The sequence below is a fragment of the Atheta coriaria genome, unplaced genomic scaffold (assembly GCF_025399875.1).
Source record: "Atheta coriaria isolate IRGN ID8LTWV9N9 unplaced genomic scaffold, Caltech_Dcor_3.1 hic_scaffold_6_pilon, whole genome shotgun sequence".
NCBI classification, from domain to species: domain Eukaryota; kingdom Metazoa; phylum Arthropoda; class Insecta; order Coleoptera; family Staphylinidae; genus Dalotia; species Dalotia coriaria.
Window position 1 is genome coordinate 11,533,496 of NW_027045448.1, and position 19,465 is coordinate 11,552,960.

The window sequence follows — 19,465 nt, forward strand, 5'->3', positions numbered from 1 at the left end:
GCGTAAATCTTTAATTTAACTAGCCTATCTTATAGAGAATTTTTCGTAGGTTAAGGATATGCCATTCGATCTTCTCTATCTCTTTTAGTTTAGAAAATATCGCGAACGAACATGTTTCGATACAATGAGAAGACCCATCTCTTTGCATGATTTTTTCTTATGAACTATTGTTTAAAATTGACTAAATCTCTAATTTAATTAGCCTATCTTATAGAGAATTTTTTGTAAGGATATGCCATTCGATCCTCTCTATCTCGTTTAGTTTAGAATATATTTAGAATATATATAGAACCTATTGCAATACAATGAGAAAACCTCCTTCGTACTGTGCCCTGAATGAGAGTCACTTCTACTGCTACCCCCGTACGGTGCCCTGAATAAAAGTCACTTCTACCGCTAACTTCGTACGGTGCCTTGACTGGGAGTCACTTCTACCGCTACCTTCGTACGGTGCTCTGAATGGGAGTCACTTCTACCGCTACCTTTGTACGGTGCCCTGAATGGGAGTCACTTCTACCCTTAGTTGTGTGTATACGCACTTGTACTCGTTGCGCTAGGAATTGTAGTTTTCTTATTATAACTCGCGAACGCGATTTTACTATAAGTTCGGAATAATTTTCTTAGATGCGGAATTTAATTCTGTATCTCCTTGTATCGAAATTTATTGCGAGAAAATTCCGTAACGCGTGTTATATAGATAGTTGTGTGCATACGAACTTGTACTCGTTGCGCTAGGAATTGTAGTTTTTTTAATATAACACGCGAACGCGGTCTTACTGTAAGTTCTGAATAATTTTCTTAGATGCGGAATTTAATTTTGTATCACCTTGTATCAAAATTTATTGCTAGAAAATTCCGTAACGCGAGTTATATTGATAGTTGTGTGTATACGAACTTGTACTCGTTGCGCTAGGAATTGTAGTTTTTTTAATATAACACGCGAACGCGGTCTTACTGTAAGTTCTGAATAATTTTCTTAGATGCGGAATTTAATTTTGTATCACCATGTATCAAAATTTATTGCTAAAAAATTCCGTAACGCGAGTTATATTGATAGTTGTGTGTATACGCACTTGTACTCGTTGCGCTAGGAATTGTAGTTTTTTTAATATAACACGCGAACGCGATTTTACTATAAGTTCAGAATAATTTTCTTAGATGCGGAATTTAATTCTGTATCTCCTTGTATCGAAATTTATTGCGAGAAAATTTCGTAACGCGTGTTATATTGATAGTTGTGTGCATACGAACTTGTACTCGTTGCGCTAGGAATTGTAGTTTTTTTAATATAACACGCGAACGCGATTTTACTATAAGTTCAGAATAATTTTCTTAAATGCGGAATTTAATTCTGTATCTCATTGTATCGAAATTTATTGCGAGAAAATTTCGTAACGCGTGTTATATTGATAGTTGTGTGCATACGAACTTGTACTCGTTGCGCTAGGAATTGTAGTTTTTTTAATATAACACGCGAACGCGGTCTTACTGTAAGTTCTGAATAATTTTCTTAGATGCGGAATTTAATTTTGTATCACCTTGTATCAAAATTTATTGCTAGAAAATTCCGTAACGCGAGTTATATTTATAGTTGTGTGTATACGAACTTGTACTCGTTGCGCTAGGAATTGTAGTTTTTTTTTAATATAACACGCGAACGCGGTTTTACTGTAAGTTCTGAATAATTTTCTTAGATGCGGAATTTAATTTTGTATCACCTTGTATCAAAATTTATTGCTACAAAGTTTCGTAACGCGAGTTATATTGATAGTTGTGTGTATACGAACTTGTACTCGTTGCGCTAGGAATTGTAGTTTTTTTTAATATAACACGCGAACGCGGTCTCCTGTAAGTTCTGTATAATTTTCTTAGATGCGGAATTTAATTTTGTATCACCTTGTATCAAAATTTATTGCTAGAAAATTCCGTAACGCGAGTTAGATTGATAGTTATGTGTATCCGCACTTGTACTCGTTGCGCTAGGAATTGTAGTTTTTTTGTTATAACACGCGAATGCGGTTTTACTATAAGTTCGGTATAATTTTCTTAGATGCGGAATTTAATTCTGCATCTTCTTGTATCAAAATTTATTGCTAGAAAATTCCGTAACGCGAGTTATATTGATAGTTGTGTGTATACGCATTTGTACTCGTTGCGCTAGGAATTCTAGTTTTTTTGTTATAACACGCGAACGCGGTTTTACTATAAGTTCGGAATAATTTTCTTAGATGCGGAATTTAATTCTGCATCTTCTTGTATCGAAATTTATTACGAGAAAATTCCGTAACGCGAGTTATATTGATAGTTGTGTGTATACGAACTTGTACTTGTTGCGCTAGGAATTGTAGTTTTTTTAATATAACACGCGAACGCGGTCTTACTCTAAGTTCTGAATAATTTTCTTAGATGCGGAATTTAATTTTGTATCACCATGTATCAAAATTTATTGCTAGAAGATTCCGTAACGCGAGTTATATCGATAGTTGTGTGTATACGCATTTGTACTCGTTGCGCTAGGAATTCTAGTTTTTTTGTTATTATACGCGAACGCGGTTTTACTATAAGTTCGGAATAATTTTCTTAGATGCGGAATTTAATTCTGCATCTTCTTGTATCGAAATTTATTACGAGAAAATTCCGTAACGCGAGTTATATTGATAGTTGTGTGTATACGCATTTGTACTCGTTGCGCTAGGAATTCTAGTTTTTTTGTTATTATACGCGAACGCGGTTTTACTATAAGTTCGGAATAATTTTCTTAGATGCGGAATTTAATTTTGTATCACCTTGTATCAAAATTTATTGCTACAAAGTTTCGTAACGCGAGTTATATTGATAGTTGTGTGTATCCGCACTTGTACTCGTTGCGCTAGGAATTGTAGTTTTTTTGTTATAACACGCGAACGCGGTTTTACTATAAGTTCGGAATAATTTTCTTAGATGCGGAATTTAATTCTGCATCTTCTTGTATCGAAATTTATTACGAGAAAATTCCGTAACGCGAGTTATATTGATAGTTGTGTGTATACGCATTTGTACTCGTTGCGCTAGGAATTCTAGTTTTTTTGTTATTATACGCGAACGCGGTTTTACTATAAGTTCGGAATAATTTTCTTAGATGCGGAATTTAATTTTGTATCACCTTGTATCAAAATTTATTGCTACAAAGTTTCGTAACGCGAGTTATATTGATAGTTGTGTGTATCCGCACTTGTACTCGTTGCGCTAGGAATTGTAGTTTTTTTGTTATAACACGCGAACGCGGTTTTACTATAAGTTCGGAATAATTTTCTTAGATGCGGAATTTAATTCTGCATCTTCTTGTATCGAAATTTATTACGAGAAAATTCCGTAACGCGAGTTATATTGATAGTTGTGTGTATACGCACTTGTACTCGCTAACTTTAACCGCTACTTTCGTACGGTACCCTTTGCTAAGTGCTAAGAGCAGACATTTTTCGTGTTTGTTCTATTTCTTACTTAGTCAATCGCGCGGTGCCGCGTGGTAAAGACGCGTTTACTTGATCGGCGGTCTTCGTGGCGACTAATCGCGTTTTTTGTGATTTTAAGTCAGTAGTTGAATTAAAATGGTCAGCAAAGATAAGATTTAGAAGTAACCGACGAGTGCTGTGTATAGTTCAGAGACATGGCGCGTGGAACCCAGAATTGCGTGGTTTTACAAGATACGCACGTGTTTGCCGTCGGCCGGCGGATATCTCCCGTCGGCTAAGAATTCCTAGTGGTTTTGTTTTGTGTATTCATTTAATTAATAATTTGAAATACCACCACCATTTGTGCCTCTTGTGGAGCATTTCACATACGAAAACGTAAGAAGGTGTGTAACATAAATATTATATTCTGCTATTATTCGACTAATTAAACAGTCAAATGTGGATTCATCACCCGATAAGGATAAACGTTCAGTCAAATTAGTAGGAGCTCGGAAAATGGTCGGATTTAATCCACGATGTAATGCAAGTACATAGTGCAATATTGTCGCGTTCCGTCGGCTGTCTATTCGCTTCCGTTAGGTTCCGATTATCGTGTCTGTTTATTGCTTTTGTATCTTGTTTCTGTTTGAAATCGGCTTGTTTGCAAGTTTCTGGATTTAAGAAATCACGATTTAGTATTTCTTTAAAAGTAGTAATTATAATTATTAATAATTGTATTGTTTATTATGTTATATATTTTTTCTTTTTTGTATCACCCTGTATATAAATTTTCCTTTGATCTCGGCGAAAAATGAGTAATCTTTTTTGTTTTGGGGTTATTTTCTTCATAAATAGAAGATTTTCTTTTGACAACACCCTGTATATAAAATTTTCTTGCTCAGCAAAAATTTGCCAATCTTTATTGTTTTGAAGCCATTTTCTTTTTACATTGTTGATTTTCTTTTGGCAACACCCTGTATAATAATTTTCCAGTGATGTTACGTGAAAAAATAGCCATATTTGTGGTGTTTCAAAGTTTGTCGTTGACTTATATTCTAAAATGATTTTGTTTTCTTTTTGTTACACCCTGTATATTAGTTTCCCGGAGCCTCAGGTGAAAAACTAATGATATTTGTAGTGTTAAAATGTTTTTGTGTTTTCACGTTAAATTTTTCATTTGTAACACCTTGTATATTTGTTTTCATTTTCAATAACGTAGAAAATGAACTATTTGCTAATTTCCTTATTCCGGTAGACCTGTACGAAGTGCTACTTGCTTATATGTGCGCGGCTTAGCAGGTCGAAAGTCCTGCTTCAATATGGCAGCACGTATTCTGTTGACTTGTAAAATATAAACTTGTATTCTATTGCTAATAAATAAATAGTAAGAAATATTGACTTCTTTGATTTGTGTACCTCTTCTATCATTTCAGGAACAGGTCTCTAAGAAAGTTCCCTCTCTCAGGGGATGATACCCACTATAAAAATTGTTAAGGTATCCTGTGTGATTTGTGTGCTGCTTCTTTCATTTCAGCTACAGGTCAGAACTTGTAAGAATATTTTTAAGTGTCACCTCTCTTGAGGCGACTTAAAACTTAGAAATATTTTTATAAGTTCTTGAAAGGATGTCCTTATAAGGAGTTCTCCCACTCGGGGGATGATCCCCCACCATAAAAATTGTTGATATGCCTGATAATTTCGGGGATGAAGCGCAGAGACATCGTAGCTGTAGGATGGGCCGGGAGCAATGGACGGATTGAAGCAGTGGGCCTCCGGCGCTCTGGGAGATCGACCGTAGACTGTCTCATAACGACACGTGCCAAAAAATTTAAAAATCTGATCCTCCCCTGTTCTCTTTCTTCTATCTCCTCCTCTTCTCTACTCCTCTGTTCTCTTCCTTTCTTCTCTCCTCTCTTCTCTTCTACTTCTTATTCTCCTTTTTCTTGTTCTCGTTTCTCCATTTACTTTCTTACTTCTCTTATTGCACTTGTATTTCAATTTCTCTTATATTTCGTTGCAATTCATATATGCAACCCAAATTTCACCTGATATTTTTATATTTGAGAAAAATGCCTTCTATACCTGAGATTCGATCCGTGCCTGCTAGCATGCCAGCAGGTGCACGTCTCCACTCGACCACCGAGTGTTTTTATCATTATTATTTGATTCTTCTATTTATGTTTCTACTTTTATCATGTTTTTAAAAACAACAACACAATTCAAGCAACAGTTATGTTATTCCTGCGCCACGCACTTAAGTTATATGCCATACTATTTAATACTGAAAACGGCAAAGAGGGTACCAAATAGAAATGTGAATAAGATTATAAATATAATAAGTGTTTTATTAATAATTTTTAAAAATACATACAAGTAAACATTCGTAAAAATAAAACGCGTGTACACGAGAGCGCAAGGTAAACTAAGCAAAACTAGAATAGTAACAATCATTCTGACCCACCGCGTCATATCGCTCTGTGCCGAGGTTGCTGGCCCGTGGCGTCACATAAGATAATAAAACATAACAAAACATTTCATTAAATATTTTTCTTCAAATATGATTTACCTTATTTATGGTTCGTTTAAATAATTCTCCCCCTGAAACATAAAAAAACGTGGTATAATAACAGAACTGAACCCATTACTACAAGCATATCCTGTTATACAAGTATACAAGCGATATCCTGTTCAATTTCTAGAGCTCTAAAACAAGAAAAATCAGCGTCTCGAAACACAAAATTCAATTTGTAAGGCTTTCCCGTAAGAAAATTGCAAAACTAAGTCATAGAGATGATACAGAATTACAATACTTATAATTTGATGCAAAAATGGCCCTCCTGCAAGTTTCCGTTAAATTTCTATAGCCCTAAAACAAGAAAAATCAGTATCTCAAAACACAAAAATGCAATTTTTATGGGTTTCCCGTGAGAAAATTGCAAAACTATGTCATAGGGATGATTCAGACTTACAATACTTACAATTTGAAGAATAAATGGCCCTCCTGCGAGTTCCCGTTCAATTTCTATAGCCCTAAAACAAGAAAAATCAGTGTCTCAAAACACAAAAATGCAATTTTTACGGCTTTCCCGTGAGAAAATTGCAAAACTATGTCCTAGGGATGATTCAGAATTAAAATACTTACAATTTGAAGAAAAAATGGCCCTCCTGCGTGTTCCCGTTCATTTTCTATAGCCCTAAAACAAGAAAAATTAGTGTCTCAAAACACAAAAATACAATTTTTAAGGCTTTCCCGTGAGAAAATTGCAAAACTATGTCATAGGGATGATTCAGAATTACAATACTTACAATTTGAAGAAAAAATGGCCCTCCTGCGAGTTCCCGTTCTATTTCTATAGCCCTAAAACAAGAAAAATCAGTGTCTCAAAACACAAAAATGCAATTTTTATGGCTTTCCCGTGAGAAAATTGCAAAACTATGTCATAGGGATGATTCAAAATTACAATACTTACAATTTGAAGAATAAATGGCCCTCCTGCGAGTTCCCGTTCAATTTCTATAGCCCTAAAACAAGAAAAATCAGTGTCTCAAAACACAAAAATGCAATTTTTATGGCTTTCCTGTGAGAAAATTGCAAAATTATGTAATAGGGATGATTTAAAATTACAATACTTACAATTTGAAGAAAAAATGGCCTTCCTGCGAGTTCCCGTTCTATTTCTATAGCCCTAAAACAAGAAAAATCAGTATCTCAAAACACAAAAATGCAATTTTTATGGGTTTCCCGTGAGAAAATTGCAAAACTATGTCATAGGGATGATTCAGAATTACAATACTTACAATTTGAAGAATAAATGGCCCTCCTGCGAGTTCCCGTTCAATTTCTATAGCCCTAAAACAAGAAAAATCAGTGTCTCAAAACACAAAAATGCAATTTTTACGGCTTTCCCGTGAGAAAATTGCAAAACTATGTCCTAGGGATGATTCAGAATTAAAATACTTACAATTTGAAGAAAAAATGGCCCTCCTGCGTGTTCCCGTTCATTTTCTATAGCCCTAAAACAAGAAAAATTAGTGTCTCAAAACACAAAAATACAATTTTTAAGGCTTTCCCGTGAGAAAATTGCAAAACTATGTCATAGGGATGATTCAGAATTACAATACTTACAATTTGAAGAAAAAATGGCCCTCCTGCGAGTTCCCGTTCTATTTCTATAGCCCTAAAACAAGAAAAATCAGTGTCTCAAAACACAAAAATGCAATTTTTATGGCTTTCCCGTGAGAAAATTGCAAAACTATGTCATAGGGATGATTCAAAAATACAATACTTACAATTTGAAGAATAAATGGCCCTCCTGCGAGTTCCCGTTCAATTTCTATAGCCCTAAAACAAGAAAAATCAGTGTCTCAAAACACAAAAATGCAATTTTTATGGCTTTCCTGTGAGAAAATTGCAAAATTATGTAATAGGGATGATTTAAAATTACAATACTTACAATTTGAAGAAAAAATGGCCTTCCTGCGAGTTCCCGTTCTATTTCTATAGCCCTAAAACAAGAAAAATCAGTGTCTCAAAACACAAAAATGCTATTTTTATGGCTTTCCCGTGAGAAAATTGCAAAACTATATCATAGGGATGATTCAAAATTACAATACTTACAATTTGAAGAAAGATTTCTGAAGGCCGTCGTTGACGGCACTCACCCGCGCATATCATAAAATCACTCAATTCTAAGTGGGACCACTCGTGATAAATCATGCACTGACGCTATACTCGCTAATTATTATTAAATACAATCGATGGCAGACCGATGCTAATAATAACACCATCATTTAATCTCAAGGAACGCGTAAAGTTGCTACAAAAATCGGGTAACGAGTTGAACACGTGCTCACCGGACCGCAGCGATCGACCGACTAAACGGGATGGAGAACTGATAGTTAAGTAACTCAACAATATGGATTCTCTACCCACTAAAGAAAAGCAATTAAATTTAAACTTTTTCGAAATAAGTATAATTGCATTTCAAGTCCTGGTGAGATTCAGTATAGTGTTGATAATTTTCGGCTTTGGAATTCAAACCCACAATTATCATATCAATATTTCAAGTTGATCAATAATTTGCCCAGCCGTAATAATATGTAATTATGGTGTTAAGTTTATTCATATCTATTGATATTAATTTATATACATATAAACATTAACATTATTGCCTCAATTTTGTGGAACATAGTAAGTAAATTATTAGAATATATAAATATAAAATAAAGTTTACTCTATTTCATGTTACTCGTATAGTATGCATTTGAAGAATATAATAACATTACATACAATGCAAACATGCGAAAATAAAATTAAGATGCACGTTAATGTACCTATTATGCATATTTACAAATTTAAAACTAAGGTATTTCTAACACATTTCGTTTATTACAGTTGTCCCGAAAATACTTTCATGAATACTGTAAATAGTGTAAGATAGTTTTAGTCTTAACAATAGGAACAGTTCAGCTAAAGACACAAAATATGTAATTACAATTTATTTCCATTTGATTCGATTTCGTTAATAATTACAGTGCCTAATACTATGAAATTAATATTTTTCAGTTTATCACTATTAATTTTCCATATTTTCTTGAAGAAAACAGAAACTAATAATTAAATTAATTAAAGCTTTGGGTTACTTTCCGTTGGTTTATTTACACGAATTAACAATTGAACAATTTTTACTAATATATTTAATTGATATCGGTAGCCCCGCCGAATCAATGATATACGAGTACCGGCCCGCACGTGGTAATGTCTCTTAATCTAGGGTTCGACGCACGATAAGTCAATCAGTCGCGTGCCAAACGATTCGAATTTTATTACCCATTTGAAATCTTAAGAAACGCAAAAAGTCGCCATGAAGATCCACGGAGAAAGGAAACACGTGCACCCCGTACCGCAGCGCACGATCGACTTACTGCAAAAACAGCAGACAATACGAATGCTGATTGTACTGCGGTGAATAAATGCTACAGATCATATAGAGAACATGGATCAAACATACACAGTTTGTGTTTTTATCTCTTGCTCTAGCTAACCTCATTCCGCTATTTCTATCTCACTTCCTTGAACGGAAAATAAACAAATAACGATCCATGTAATATATATAAGTAGAAATGACTGAATGTACACAAGCAGTTACCGATATTACAATGCACGAAACTCACAATTTTTCTTATAGCATACGTTTACCATAAAACAAGAAAAATTATTCCTTAGAAGCAGAAAATGCAATTTTAAGGGTCAATTTGTGAGATAATCACAAACTTTATTTAGGAAGATGATAAAGAAATTCAATACTTACAATCTTATGCAAGAATTGTCCTACGATATCGTACTCAGGTGCAAAATCCCTAAAACAAGCAAAAATTAGCCCTACGAAGCATAAAAATGCAATTTTAAGGGTCAATTTGTGAGATAATCACAAAGTTACTTAGGAAGATGATAAAGAAATTCCATACTTACAATCTGTTGCAAAAATAGTCCTTATACGATATCGGACTCGGGTGTAAAATCCCTAAAACAAGCAAAAATTAGACATTAGGTTTTATGAATTAGTTAGTTACAGTTGATTTTGGAAATTCCACCCCGTCACTAAAGTACTTTAGTCTCGGCCTTAGCTGTCCGTGATTAAATTGCCACTTTTCATGTCTCAAAACCGTCAAAAAAGAGGCTCTTCGAATGTGATCGGAGAATAACAAGTAATAAAATTGACTCTATGAAGTTTTATTCGTCTGTATCCAAGTGTACTTACAATAAACTATTAGTCAAACAGTTAAACAATCAGTCAACGCAATTTATCAAAGAAACGGGTCTATCCCAATGCACGGTCCAACTCTTGTTACGATTGAAATTCATTTAAAGAAATTATTACATAATTATGTACAGCTTCATTAATTCAATTTCCAACCAAGTACTTCAGGCAAGCGTCAACTTGCTGAATTAGTTCAGTACAATACGTATTCAAAACTATATAGTTAGCTCCTAAATTAAAACAATCTTAAATCGTACCGTGATACATAATCATAGTATATAACTTACTTTTAAGATGCGAGTTTACCTACATTCTTAACTGGTACGTAATCAATCATTTAACATCATTTACTCAAGAGCAATGGTCGCATATATGTTAATAATTAGACAATAAAAATTTAAATTAAACCACGTTTCTTTTTATAGTCTTGTAAATTTAAACTTCGTTTAGGACCGTTGACATTGTTGGTGCTTGTTGTATTTGCCGTTACGTTCACGGTTTGGGCTGTAACAAGATAATTACATTAATATTCACATAAGCATACTCCGACATGTGTAATAACTTACGAGGGGGAAGTTCTAGGTCGATTTTAATATCAAAATCGTGAGCAGAAAAGAGATCATCCTGAGAAATTTGTGCCGGAGCTTTTTCTTTCTCCTTCTCTACGGGTTTCTCCACTGGCGTAGGTGCTGCCGTTGGTGTCGGCTCCGCTGCCTCTTCGGGCGCAGCTTTGAAATTCATCCGTGGCTTCGTCGAACGTCGTGTGAAAGGGTCGTCAATTTTCTTTCCCTTGTTCGCGCGTACCTCCTCCATGATTGCCTTCTCAGCTTCCTCCACGTTACGCTTTCGATTGCGATCGTTAATGTAGGATATGCTGGATATGGAACTAGTGCGCATTTTGTCTAGTTCGGAGGCACGCTCCTCTAAGTCGGAAATCTTCTGACTGAAATCACGGGCAACTTCCTCATCACCGCGGCTCAACGCGGAATCGCGCTCCTTCATTAACTGTGTCTTTTTCATAGCGTAATTAAACGTTTTGTGATGGAATCTTTCTTTTTCTTTGATCTATAAAAATAAAATAAAACATAATTATAAAATTGATTGGGTATTATGTGAAAATTACTTACAATTCTGTCAACATCTTTTTCATTGTACTCATAGTTTAAGGCCTCCTTGATATCAGCTTGTTTTTGTGCGACTTCTTCTCTTGAAGGCATTGGTGTGTCGGCAGCGTGAGATGCTTCTATCCACTTTTGAAATTCCGCATCGGTAAATTCCTGGTTGGATACGTACTCCAAACGAAAAACGCGCTCACCTTTACCGTGTCTAACTTTGCATCCCTGATAATACAAAAACATCAAACATTAAAATAAACTTTTATAGAACAAGCAATGTTTTTTACCTTATTGGTTCTAGTATTGCCTAGTTGATAAATTTTGGCAGTCTCATAAACCCCTGTAATTTCCGCAACACGATATACAGGAATATTATTATGCTGACCAATTCCAATTCGAATAAAACATCCCTTGACCACACGATCGAAGAACGGCAAATGCACCAGCTTCTCTAATTTATGCCTGGACAATCTCACGGAATTTAAGTCTATCCTCGTCGGCACATATTTCGGCTTGCTGCGTTCATTGTGCTGTTCTTGATCACTGGAACTCGAACTTGATGATGAACGCGACTGCGTTCTCGGCGCCGGTTGTGAAGTTGGCACCGGTTCCTTCTCATCGCCGCCATCACTCTCACTGTCATCGGAATAAATGTCCGACGCTTTTAACCGTACATCGTTCTTCTTTGATAAGGAGTCCTCTTCATCTTTCTTACGTTGTTCTTCGCGTCGCGCTGCTTCCACTTCTTCCCGTCGCTGTCTTCCTTCGCGTCTGGCTTTCAACTCCGCCATTGCGTTTACACGCTTATCTACCTTGCCGCGGTTCTCCTCAATGTTTTTCTTGCGTTCTTTGCTGCGTTCTTTATGGTCAATTGAGCTAAAGTCTGTCTGCAACGATTTGCTAATGTCGCCTCCACGATCACCGCGGTCCTTTGCATACTTCTCCCTGGGCTTTTCTTTTGCCCGCTCGGCTTTCTTTGCTTGTCGTAATTTTTTCTCAATTTCAAACCTAATTAAAATCAAAATTAAAGCTTAATAAAATTCGCTGTATCACAATAAAAAATTGACATAATAATTATGTCACACACCGAATTGAAGTAAGAATGACGGATTCTAAAAAATCACCTGTGCTTCATAAGTTCGCGCTGTTCGATACGCTTGTAGATCTCGGTTTCACGTTCCTTTTCAGTGAGACTAGCCAGGCGAGCTCTGTCTTCTTCATCGCCCATGAGTTGATCATCGTATCCATCATTGAACTCAGCTTCCGAAGAGTCGGACGAATCGGAAACCTCGCCTTCCTCCGGTTCAGAGTTGTGGTCCTGTGATTTTTCAGGAACATGTCGGGGAGATCCTTTATCCGAATCTGAAGACATTGAGTGGCTGCGTTGTGATTTATTCTTCTTTGATCGATGTTTGCCGCTATCAGAATCTGAATCAGAGCTGTCTCCATCTTCACTGTGTACAGGTGACCGCTTTTTCTTGTTTTTCTTCTTGGCCAAATTCAGGAATTCCTGAAATAAATAAAATTTGCCATAAATACCAAGCAAATTAAACTGAATTTGGAAAAGGTACCATATTTGCCGCGATATTAATGTAAAATGAAAACCAGACCAACGTTTTGTTATTGCCACGCGGGGCGTTGTTGTTTTCATAGCGTTTTGATTTGTACTATTAATCAGCCAAAAGATACTCATTGTGCTTTGAGGCAAATGAGAAATGATAATATTTGCAAAATGAATGATGCTGTCAAACCTATAGTTTTTTGTTTTAAAAGTAACAAGGGAAAAACAATACCAAAAACAAATAATATATCACCATGGAAACCAAAATAGATTTTGCATTCCAAATAATCACTTATCAACAAATTAAACTATCTAAGTTTTCAAAACATTTACATTTAAACATTAAATTTTATATAATGCTTTGTCCTCCAAAAAATAAATTGTATGTGCATATATAGATTTAAATTTCTCAGTATACATTACTGTAAACGTTTCGAGGTTATGTAAAAGAGAACTTCGGCAAACGACGAAATTGCAATGTACAAAAACCAAACATGTTTACTAACCAGTATGAATATAAAAAGATGACGACTTTCAGATTACACAAGTATTATCTCCTTTATCCTTATCCATAAAATCAATATCAATTAGGGTCTATTCCAATTAATAACCACGTGAATCGATACATTTTTACATCACGCCCTCGGATACAATTGATCGTGCAAAAATTACACAACCGAAACATACGCATCATTTGTACCAGTTTTCGTAATTTTTATTTTTAAATAGCACGCAATTATGTTTAACCTCCAAAGATATATTTAAAAGCTTGTTTTGAATGCTATCACTTACGCTATCGTCGATGTCGCTGTTTGAATCATTGCTGGACTCGGAGTCCGTGACGCCTTGATTCTTACGCTTGCCCATTTCGAAAGTCGTGAAAAACTACACGCACTAATCACAGCCAAGTGAGCGTCGCGTTATAGGAGTAAAACGAAGTGCCTCCAAAGATGAATTCGTTGCAAACGGGAAGCGAAACGCGTCGACCGAAAACAACCACCATCAAAACACTTCTTTGAACGAAGACGCCATGACAGCATCTCAACCCTACTCTCATCCCCACTCTTTTATACCTGTTCCAAAGTCAAACAATATTACAACCATTTAATGATTATATTCTTGGAAGTACTTGTTGAACTAAATACGTTAGAATATAATACACATGTATATTTCTTAAAGAATATTTACAAAAGAAACCAAAATAATCTACTTGTTCTAAGTTTTACATTATAACATTTTGCATCTGGCCCTGTGTAATATTTCGAACTTTGCGTCATGTTTTCGGCGTATGCGCAACAAATGTCATATGTCTACACGTCAAAGTCAGCAAACCCTCAAAACAAAATAGTAATGAATATTTTAGTCAGTGTTTTTATCCATTTCATCATTGAATAATTTTGCGATGACAATACCAGAGCAAGTGGACGACGCATTGTCCGCAAAGCAATCGACAAGCGACAACGCCGAAGACGGGCTGAAACTGCTCGACACATTCATACAGGAAACAAACGAGCGCATAACCTCCAAGGCCGAAACGCGTAACGTTAATCAAAATGCACCCAACACAAGACCGAGCGAGTCGTACTTCTCGAAACTGGATTCCAGTCTCAAGAAGAACACGACATTTGTCAAGAAAATCAAAAACTTCACGTCCACACAGATTGATGCCTACCTGAAGGATATGTCCACATTGAACTTGTCAAAGTATATTTCAGAAATTGCAGCTGCAATTGTTGATTCCAAGCTGAAGATGACTGATGTGGCAGCTGCAATTAAAATGTGCTGTGTGTTACATCAGACTTATTCCGATTTCTCACAGCATTTGTTTGAGAATTGGCAAAAAACTTTATCATTCAAAATGGGTGAAAAGATTCCAAACCCATCCAAATTAAGGGTTGATTTAAGATTCTATGCTGACTTGGTTAGTGTAAGCATGTTTAACAATAAAACTGCTTTCACCCTACTTGGAACAGCACTCACCATACTAATAAATATGGATAAGGAAGAGCATTTGAATGTTTCAATTATTTTGAGCTTTTGTAAACACTGTGGAGATGATTATGCTGGTTTGGTACCAAGGAAAATCAAAGAGTTATCTATAAAATATAACAAAACAATACAAAGATCAGGATTTTTGCTGCCTGAGCAGCAGAATAAGGTGAAATCTTTGCTCAAAGATTATTATGCTTCTTTGTGCAAACATTTAATCAAGGATCACAATGAAATGCAAGAATTTGAGAAGCAAAATCATAGGATTATGCAGACTAAGGGCGAATTGAGTCAAGAGAGGAAGGATAGATTGGAATCACTGAGAAATTCCTATGACAAATTATTTACAGCGACGCAGAATTTTGCAGAGATTCTTGATGAAGATATGCCCGAACTACGAGCTAATCTTATCATAAAAGAAGAAGAGGTACTGATTCACCTAATCACCTAAAATGTATGTTATTTTTATGTTATTTTAGAGTATGGTTGTAACAGGTGCAGGTGCTAATATGGATTTAGACAGTGCTCAAGCTTCCGGGGAAAATATATGGGGCGATTCGGAAACGCAAAAGTTTTATTGCGAATTGCTCGAGTTACAAGCGTTTTTACCGTCTTCAATGTTAAAAAATGTTCCGCCAAAACCCGAAGCCGAGTCGGAAGTCACCGAAGAAGTTTTGGATTCGGAGATACCTGCCGAAGAAGTCGAAGATGACGGTAGTTCAACTTAGAATTTCGGATCTTCAGTTTTATTTATATTAAATTATAATTTACAGGTAAAGTCGAAGAACCGTCTATAGCAGAAGAAGAAGTAGAAGATACATCTGCAGTGACAGTGAGTAATAAAATAGTCTTGGAAGCATTCTTGAACAGTTTACCCAATTGTGTAAATCGCGAATTAATCGACAACGCAGCAATCGATTTTCTTGTCACGCTCAACACGAAACACAATCGTCGCAAACTAGTACGCACATTGTTTGGCGTTAATCGCACACGTTTGGATCTACTACCCTTTTACGGCCGCTTCGTCGCAATTCTTTATCCTGCACTGCCAGAAATAAGTAACGAACTATGCGCGATGCTGCGCCAGGATTTCAAGTACCACGTGCGCAAGAAGGATCAGATCAACATCGAGTCGAAGATTAAAGTGGTGCGTTACATTGGCGAATTGGTTAAATTCAATTTGTATTCAAAGATTGAAGCGTTGTATTGCTTGAAAGTTCTGCTCTATGATTTTTCGCATCATCACATTGAAATGGCGTGCAATTTGCTGGAAGTTTGTGGACATTACTTATTTAACCATCCGGAATCACATCAGCGGACAAAAGTGTATTTAGAGCAGATGATGCGCAAGAAGGCAGTTATGGCATTGGACTCTAGATATGTCACGCAGATAGAAAATGCGTATTATTATGTAAATCCGCCGGAGAGTGTGACTATTCCGAAGAAAGAACGTCCGCCGATGCATCAATTCATCCGCAAATTGCTTTATCAGGACTTGCAGAAGAATAATACGGATAAGATTTTAAAACTGATGCGGAAACTTAATTGGCAAGATGAGGACATTTCGGCGTATACTGTTAAATGTCTCACAAGTGCGCACAATATGAAATATTTAAATATCAAGTGGCTGGCGAATTTACTTGCTGGATTAGTTTCATACCAAGAAGAAGTTGGAACTAAAGTAGTTGATGGCGTTCTGGAAGATATTCGACTTGGAATGGAAGTGAATGTTCCGAAATTCAATCAGCGGCGAGTCGCACAAGTGAAATATTTGGGCGAATTGTATAACTATCGGATGGTGGAAAGTGCTGACATCTTTAAGGTCTTATATTCTCTGATTAGTTTTGGAGTGAGCATGGATGTAGAAAATCCATCGCCGCTTGATCCTCCTAATCATTTATTCCGCATACGATTGGCGTGCGTTTTGATGGAAACATGTGGTATGAATCATTCATACAAAATTACGATTGATAAATTTAATTTAAATTTAACTTGAATTATTATTTCAGGTATGTATTTCAGCAGCGGCGCAAGTAAAAAGAAACTGGATTATTTTCTAGTCTTCTTCCAAGCGTACTACTGGTTCAAACGGGGTCTTTGGGGTGAAGCGTTTCCTCCACCGATGGAACACTTGTTCCGTGATACGTTGCATCAACTACGACCGAAGTTGACGCTGGTGCAAAGTTATGAAGAGGCGCAGAAGGAAATAGAGAAGATTCGCAAAGCATTAGACATTGGTAATTACGTCTAGCGGTGTATGCTTTTATCAACTAACTAAAACAATTTATCTACAGAAAAGTTAACTACCGTTGAGGAGAATAAAGAAGATGGTTTAGAAGTAATCCAAGAGACTGACAACGAAGATCCCGCCGATGATGAAGCGTCTGACTGTGTGACAAATCCCATCACCGATGACACGGCGACAGAGGATGAAACACAAGATCACACGCAAGGGTCTGATGATGAAGGCGAAGCAATGGAACAACTCAGTGAGGCAGAGCCGGACGGTGAAGAAGAAGTCAGTGAAACAGAGGCGATACCGAGTGGGCCAAAACGCGTGGACTGTCCTGAAGATGATGATTTTCAGAATGCCTTAGACAAAATGGTCTCTGAGAATATTCAGGAAAGAATGCGCGAGACTGTCAAGACATCCGTCGATATTTCGGTGCCATTTGTTCTCAAGTCCAATAAGAAAACATACGACCAATTGCAGGTAAGTTTAAATTTAAAGTATCCTATCAGATTAATTTATATATCAAATATTATTGTGAATAGGAAACTGAAGAAGCTACGTCAAATACGATGGGATTCGTACTAATGGTACGCAAAGGCAACAAACAACAGTACAAAACGTTTCAGGCGGATGTGAATTCAGAGTTGGCGCAGAACTTGCGCGATCAAGAACAAGCGCAGAAAGAAGAAAAACAAAAAGTAAAAAGACTGACGTTAAATATAACCGAACGATTCGAAGAGGAAGACTATCAAGAAATGATTCTGCAGCAGAGCAGGCCGCCAGTGACGCAAAATCTGAATCGCGAACGGAAAAAATATCAGCACCCAAAAGGCGCGCCAGACGCCGATTTGATCTTCGGGAAGCGGGTACGTTGACCGGCATTTGTCATGTTCATATTATTTTCTCCACAAATTTGTTTTGAGTTATGAAATGAAGCATTTTTCGTTCGATTATAAAAAGTTATTAATTTCTCTCGAGAACATGTTATTTTATCCTTTCATCCATTTCACTTTTTCATAATACGTTATAACAAAAGCGGACTTATACCGACATAATAGCAAAAAATATGGCGCCTCCTTTAAAATTACTAAGAGATAAATAGTCCAATATATTAATTACCTATTTAGATTTAGTCAGCATCTTCGAAAATCTCATCGTTATGGTCGCCGTTGCTGTAGTCGTATGCCACGTTCATTGTGTTCATCTCGTTAACCATTTGTGCAACTGTAAAGTTTTAATTAATGAATGAATGTGTTTCTGACGTCGATAGTTACCATAATCACCGCCTGCGCCGGCATCATCATTTGAGATGGGCTCGTTGTCGGCATCTTCATAAATTTCGTCTTCTTCATCATCCATATCTGCTGGGTCTGGATTTAATGCCTAATGCAAGGTAACAAGGGAAAAATCATCAACATTTTTATCACAAGTGAACAAAATCATCCAAAATACATTTTTAAGCACAATATGCTTTAGAACTGATTAAAATGCATACCTGACATTCTCTCATAGCTTCATAAACAAGTTTGATCATTGTGTTATCTTCAGGAACTAAAATAAGTTCTGAAATGTCTGCTTCAGATTCAGCATCACTATCCTCATCACTGACAGCAGCTGGGACTTCATAGTTGACTCCTATCCCAAATGTAACAATTAATAAATGATTTAAACAACAAGAATAAAATGAAGAAAACCAACCTGGCATTTGCACATGTTGATCAATCATGATGTAAATGCATTCACTTGGATAGAGATTGGCATCATTTGAGATAGCATGCAGAGAAATATTTGCGTACGACAACGAAAACCCGACTTCCCCATCCCGCCAGCAGAGTGTTCTGAGGCAAACGTATTGAATACGCATTAGTAAACGAACATAACATGATAAAATTGTTAGATTATTTGTGTTCCTAACCTACCTTTCACTAACGAATAAAGTTCCACTTCCAATCTCGCGTTTGTCTAACACAACTTTTGTATTTCGCTGCTCTAAATGCACTGGAGACTCTGGCATCGCAAATGAAGTAAACACGACCATTGTGTTCTATTCGAATCGATTGATTAATTGATTTAAAATTCAAATTTCGAAAATGCGTCGGCACTTTTGAGATTAGTCAATCAGTCGATGAAAACGTTGTAGATGCGTTGAGGTCGATAACCAACAATACACCTATGCATTGAAGCCGTCTAGGGTGCCGTCTAGTAGTGTACTATTAAACTGAATCATCAATTAGACGTTTCTGTTAGCATCTAATGAATAAAAATGTTGAACTTGTTAAACAACTAACTGCTGTTTTGTTTTTGTTTTCAATTGAAATGATTTGTGTAAATTGAACTTTGAACATTGTGTTGCGCATTTTCTTAATTAAGAAATG

General features: G+C 36.2%; 3 protein-coding genes and 1 long non-coding RNA gene across 16 annotated transcripts; 1 reads left to right on the top strand and 3 right to left on the bottom strand.

Moving 5' to 3' along the window:
• Positions 1-5,755: 5,755 nt before the first annotated feature.
• Positions 5,756-8,295, bottom strand: LOC135793603 (uncharacterized). Of its 7 annotated transcripts, none has more exons than XR_010548663.1 (12): positions 8,050-8,295; positions 7,886-7,937; positions 7,722-7,773; positions 7,558-7,609; positions 7,394-7,445; positions 7,230-7,281; positions 7,066-7,117; positions 6,902-6,953; positions 6,738-6,789; positions 6,574-6,625; positions 6,410-6,461; positions 5,756-6,029 (listed from the first exon to the last, which is right to left on the bottom strand). It is a non-coding gene; the product is annotated as an uncharacterized lncRNA (long non-coding RNA). The 7 variants fall into 7 exon arrangements; XR_010548659.1 differs by having other exon boundaries at positions 5,756-6,297; XR_010548660.1 differs by having other exon boundaries at positions 5,756-6,297; positions 6,401-6,461.
• A 1,853-nt stretch (positions 8,296-10,148) lies between these two features.
• Rtf1 (RNA polymerase-associated protein Rtf1) lies at positions 10,149-13,925 on the bottom strand. 2 transcript variants are annotated; one of them, XM_065305915.1, is made up of 6 exons: positions 13,661-13,925; positions 12,432-12,817; positions 11,595-12,315; positions 11,320-11,532; positions 10,759-11,257; positions 10,149-10,696 (listed from the first exon to the last, which is right to left on the bottom strand). In XM_065305915.1, exons 1-6 carry the CDS (start codon positions 13,733-13,735, stop codon positions 10,590-10,592), a joined length of 2,001 nt encoding a protein of 666 aa, XP_065161987.1. In that variant the 5' UTR covers positions 13,736-13,925; the 3' UTR covers positions 10,149-10,589. The 2 variants fall into 2 exon arrangements, with proteins under 2 accessions (XP_065161987.1, XP_065161988.1); XM_065305916.1 differs by lacking the exon at positions 13,661-13,925 and adding an exon at positions 12,879-13,010.
• On the bottom strand, positions 13,914-19,150 carry icln (chloride nucleotide-sensitive channel icln). Of its 5 annotated transcripts, none has more exons than XM_065305927.1 (6): positions 19,010-19,150; positions 18,789-18,928; positions 18,586-18,725; positions 18,374-18,473; positions 18,210-18,314; positions 13,914-13,941 (listed from the first exon to the last, which is right to left on the bottom strand). In XM_065305927.1, exons 1-5 carry the CDS (start codon positions 19,126-19,128, stop codon positions 18,220-18,222), a joined length of 594 nt encoding a protein of 197 aa, XP_065161999.1. In that variant the 5' UTR covers positions 19,129-19,150; the 3' UTR covers positions 13,914-13,941; positions 18,210-18,219. The 5 variants fall into 5 exon arrangements, with proteins under 5 accessions (XP_065161999.1, XP_065161997.1, XP_065161995.1 ...); XM_065305925.1 differs by having other exon boundaries at positions 18,365-18,473; XM_065305923.1 differs by lacking the exon at positions 13,914-13,941 and adding an exon at positions 14,023-14,634 and having other exon boundaries at positions 18,365-18,473.
• On the top strand, positions 14,271-18,794 carry Upf2 (UPF2 regulator of nonsense mediated mRNA decay). Of its 2 annotated transcripts, XR_010548919.1 has the most exons (8): positions 14,271-15,284; positions 15,337-15,571; positions 15,631-16,797; positions 16,867-17,094; positions 17,152-17,570; positions 17,633-17,956; positions 18,361-18,483; positions 18,672-18,794. XR_010548919.1 is itself a non-coding variant. In XM_065305914.1 (7 exons), exons 1-7 carry the CDS (start codon positions 14,271-14,273, stop codon positions 18,696-18,698), a joined length of 3,414 nt encoding a protein of 1,137 aa, XP_065161986.1. In that variant the 3' UTR covers positions 18,699-18,794. The 2 variants fall into 2 exon arrangements, 1 of the variants encoding a protein (XP_065161986.1); XM_065305914.1 differs by lacking the exon at positions 18,361-18,483.
• Positions 19,151-19,465: the final 315 nt, after the last annotated feature.

What these genes read in the sequence shown, in the direction of transcription:
- Rtf1 (XM_065305915.1), bottom strand. Translation starts at nt 13,735, where the DNA reads ATGGGCAAGCGTAAGAATCAAGGCGTCACGGACTCCGAGTCCAGCAAT. An exon ending in CGCGAACTTATGAAGCACAG is followed by an intron (nt 12,316 to 12,431) that starts GTGATTTTTTAG and finishes GATTTTAATTAG; the next exon opens with GTTTGAAATTGAGAAAAAAT. An exon ending in GCAATACTAGAACCAATAAG is followed by an intron (nt 11,533 to 11,594) that starts GTAAAAAACATT and finishes TTGTATTATCAG; the next exon opens with GGATGCAAAGTTAGACACGG.
- Upf2 (XM_065305914.1), top strand. Translation starts at nt 14,271, where the DNA reads ATGACAATACCAGAGCAAGTGGACGACGCATTGTCCGCAAAGCAATCG. An exon ending in CGAAGAAGTCGAAGATGACG is followed by an intron (nt 15,572 to 15,630) that starts GTAGTTCAACTT and finishes TATAATTTACAG; the next exon opens with GTAAAGTCGAAGAACCGTCT. An exon ending in ATTTGATCTTCGGGAAGCGG is followed by an intron (nt 17,957 to 18,671) that starts GTACGTTGACCG and finishes TGTCTGCTTCAG; the next exon opens with ATTCAGCATCACTATCCTCA.
- icln (XM_065305925.1), bottom strand. Translation starts at nt 19,128, where the DNA reads ATGGTCGTGTTTACTTCATTTGCGATGCCAGAGTCTCCAGTGCATTTA. An exon ending in TCAACATGTGCAAATGCCAG is followed by an intron (nt 18,726 to 18,788) that starts GTTGGTTTTCTT and finishes CATTTGGGATAG; the next exon opens with GAGTCAACTATGAAGTCCCA. An exon ending in AAGCTATGAGAGAATGTCAG is followed by an intron (nt 18,474 to 18,585) that starts GTATGCATTTTA and finishes ACCTTGCATTAG; the next exon opens with GCATTAAATCCAGACCCAGC.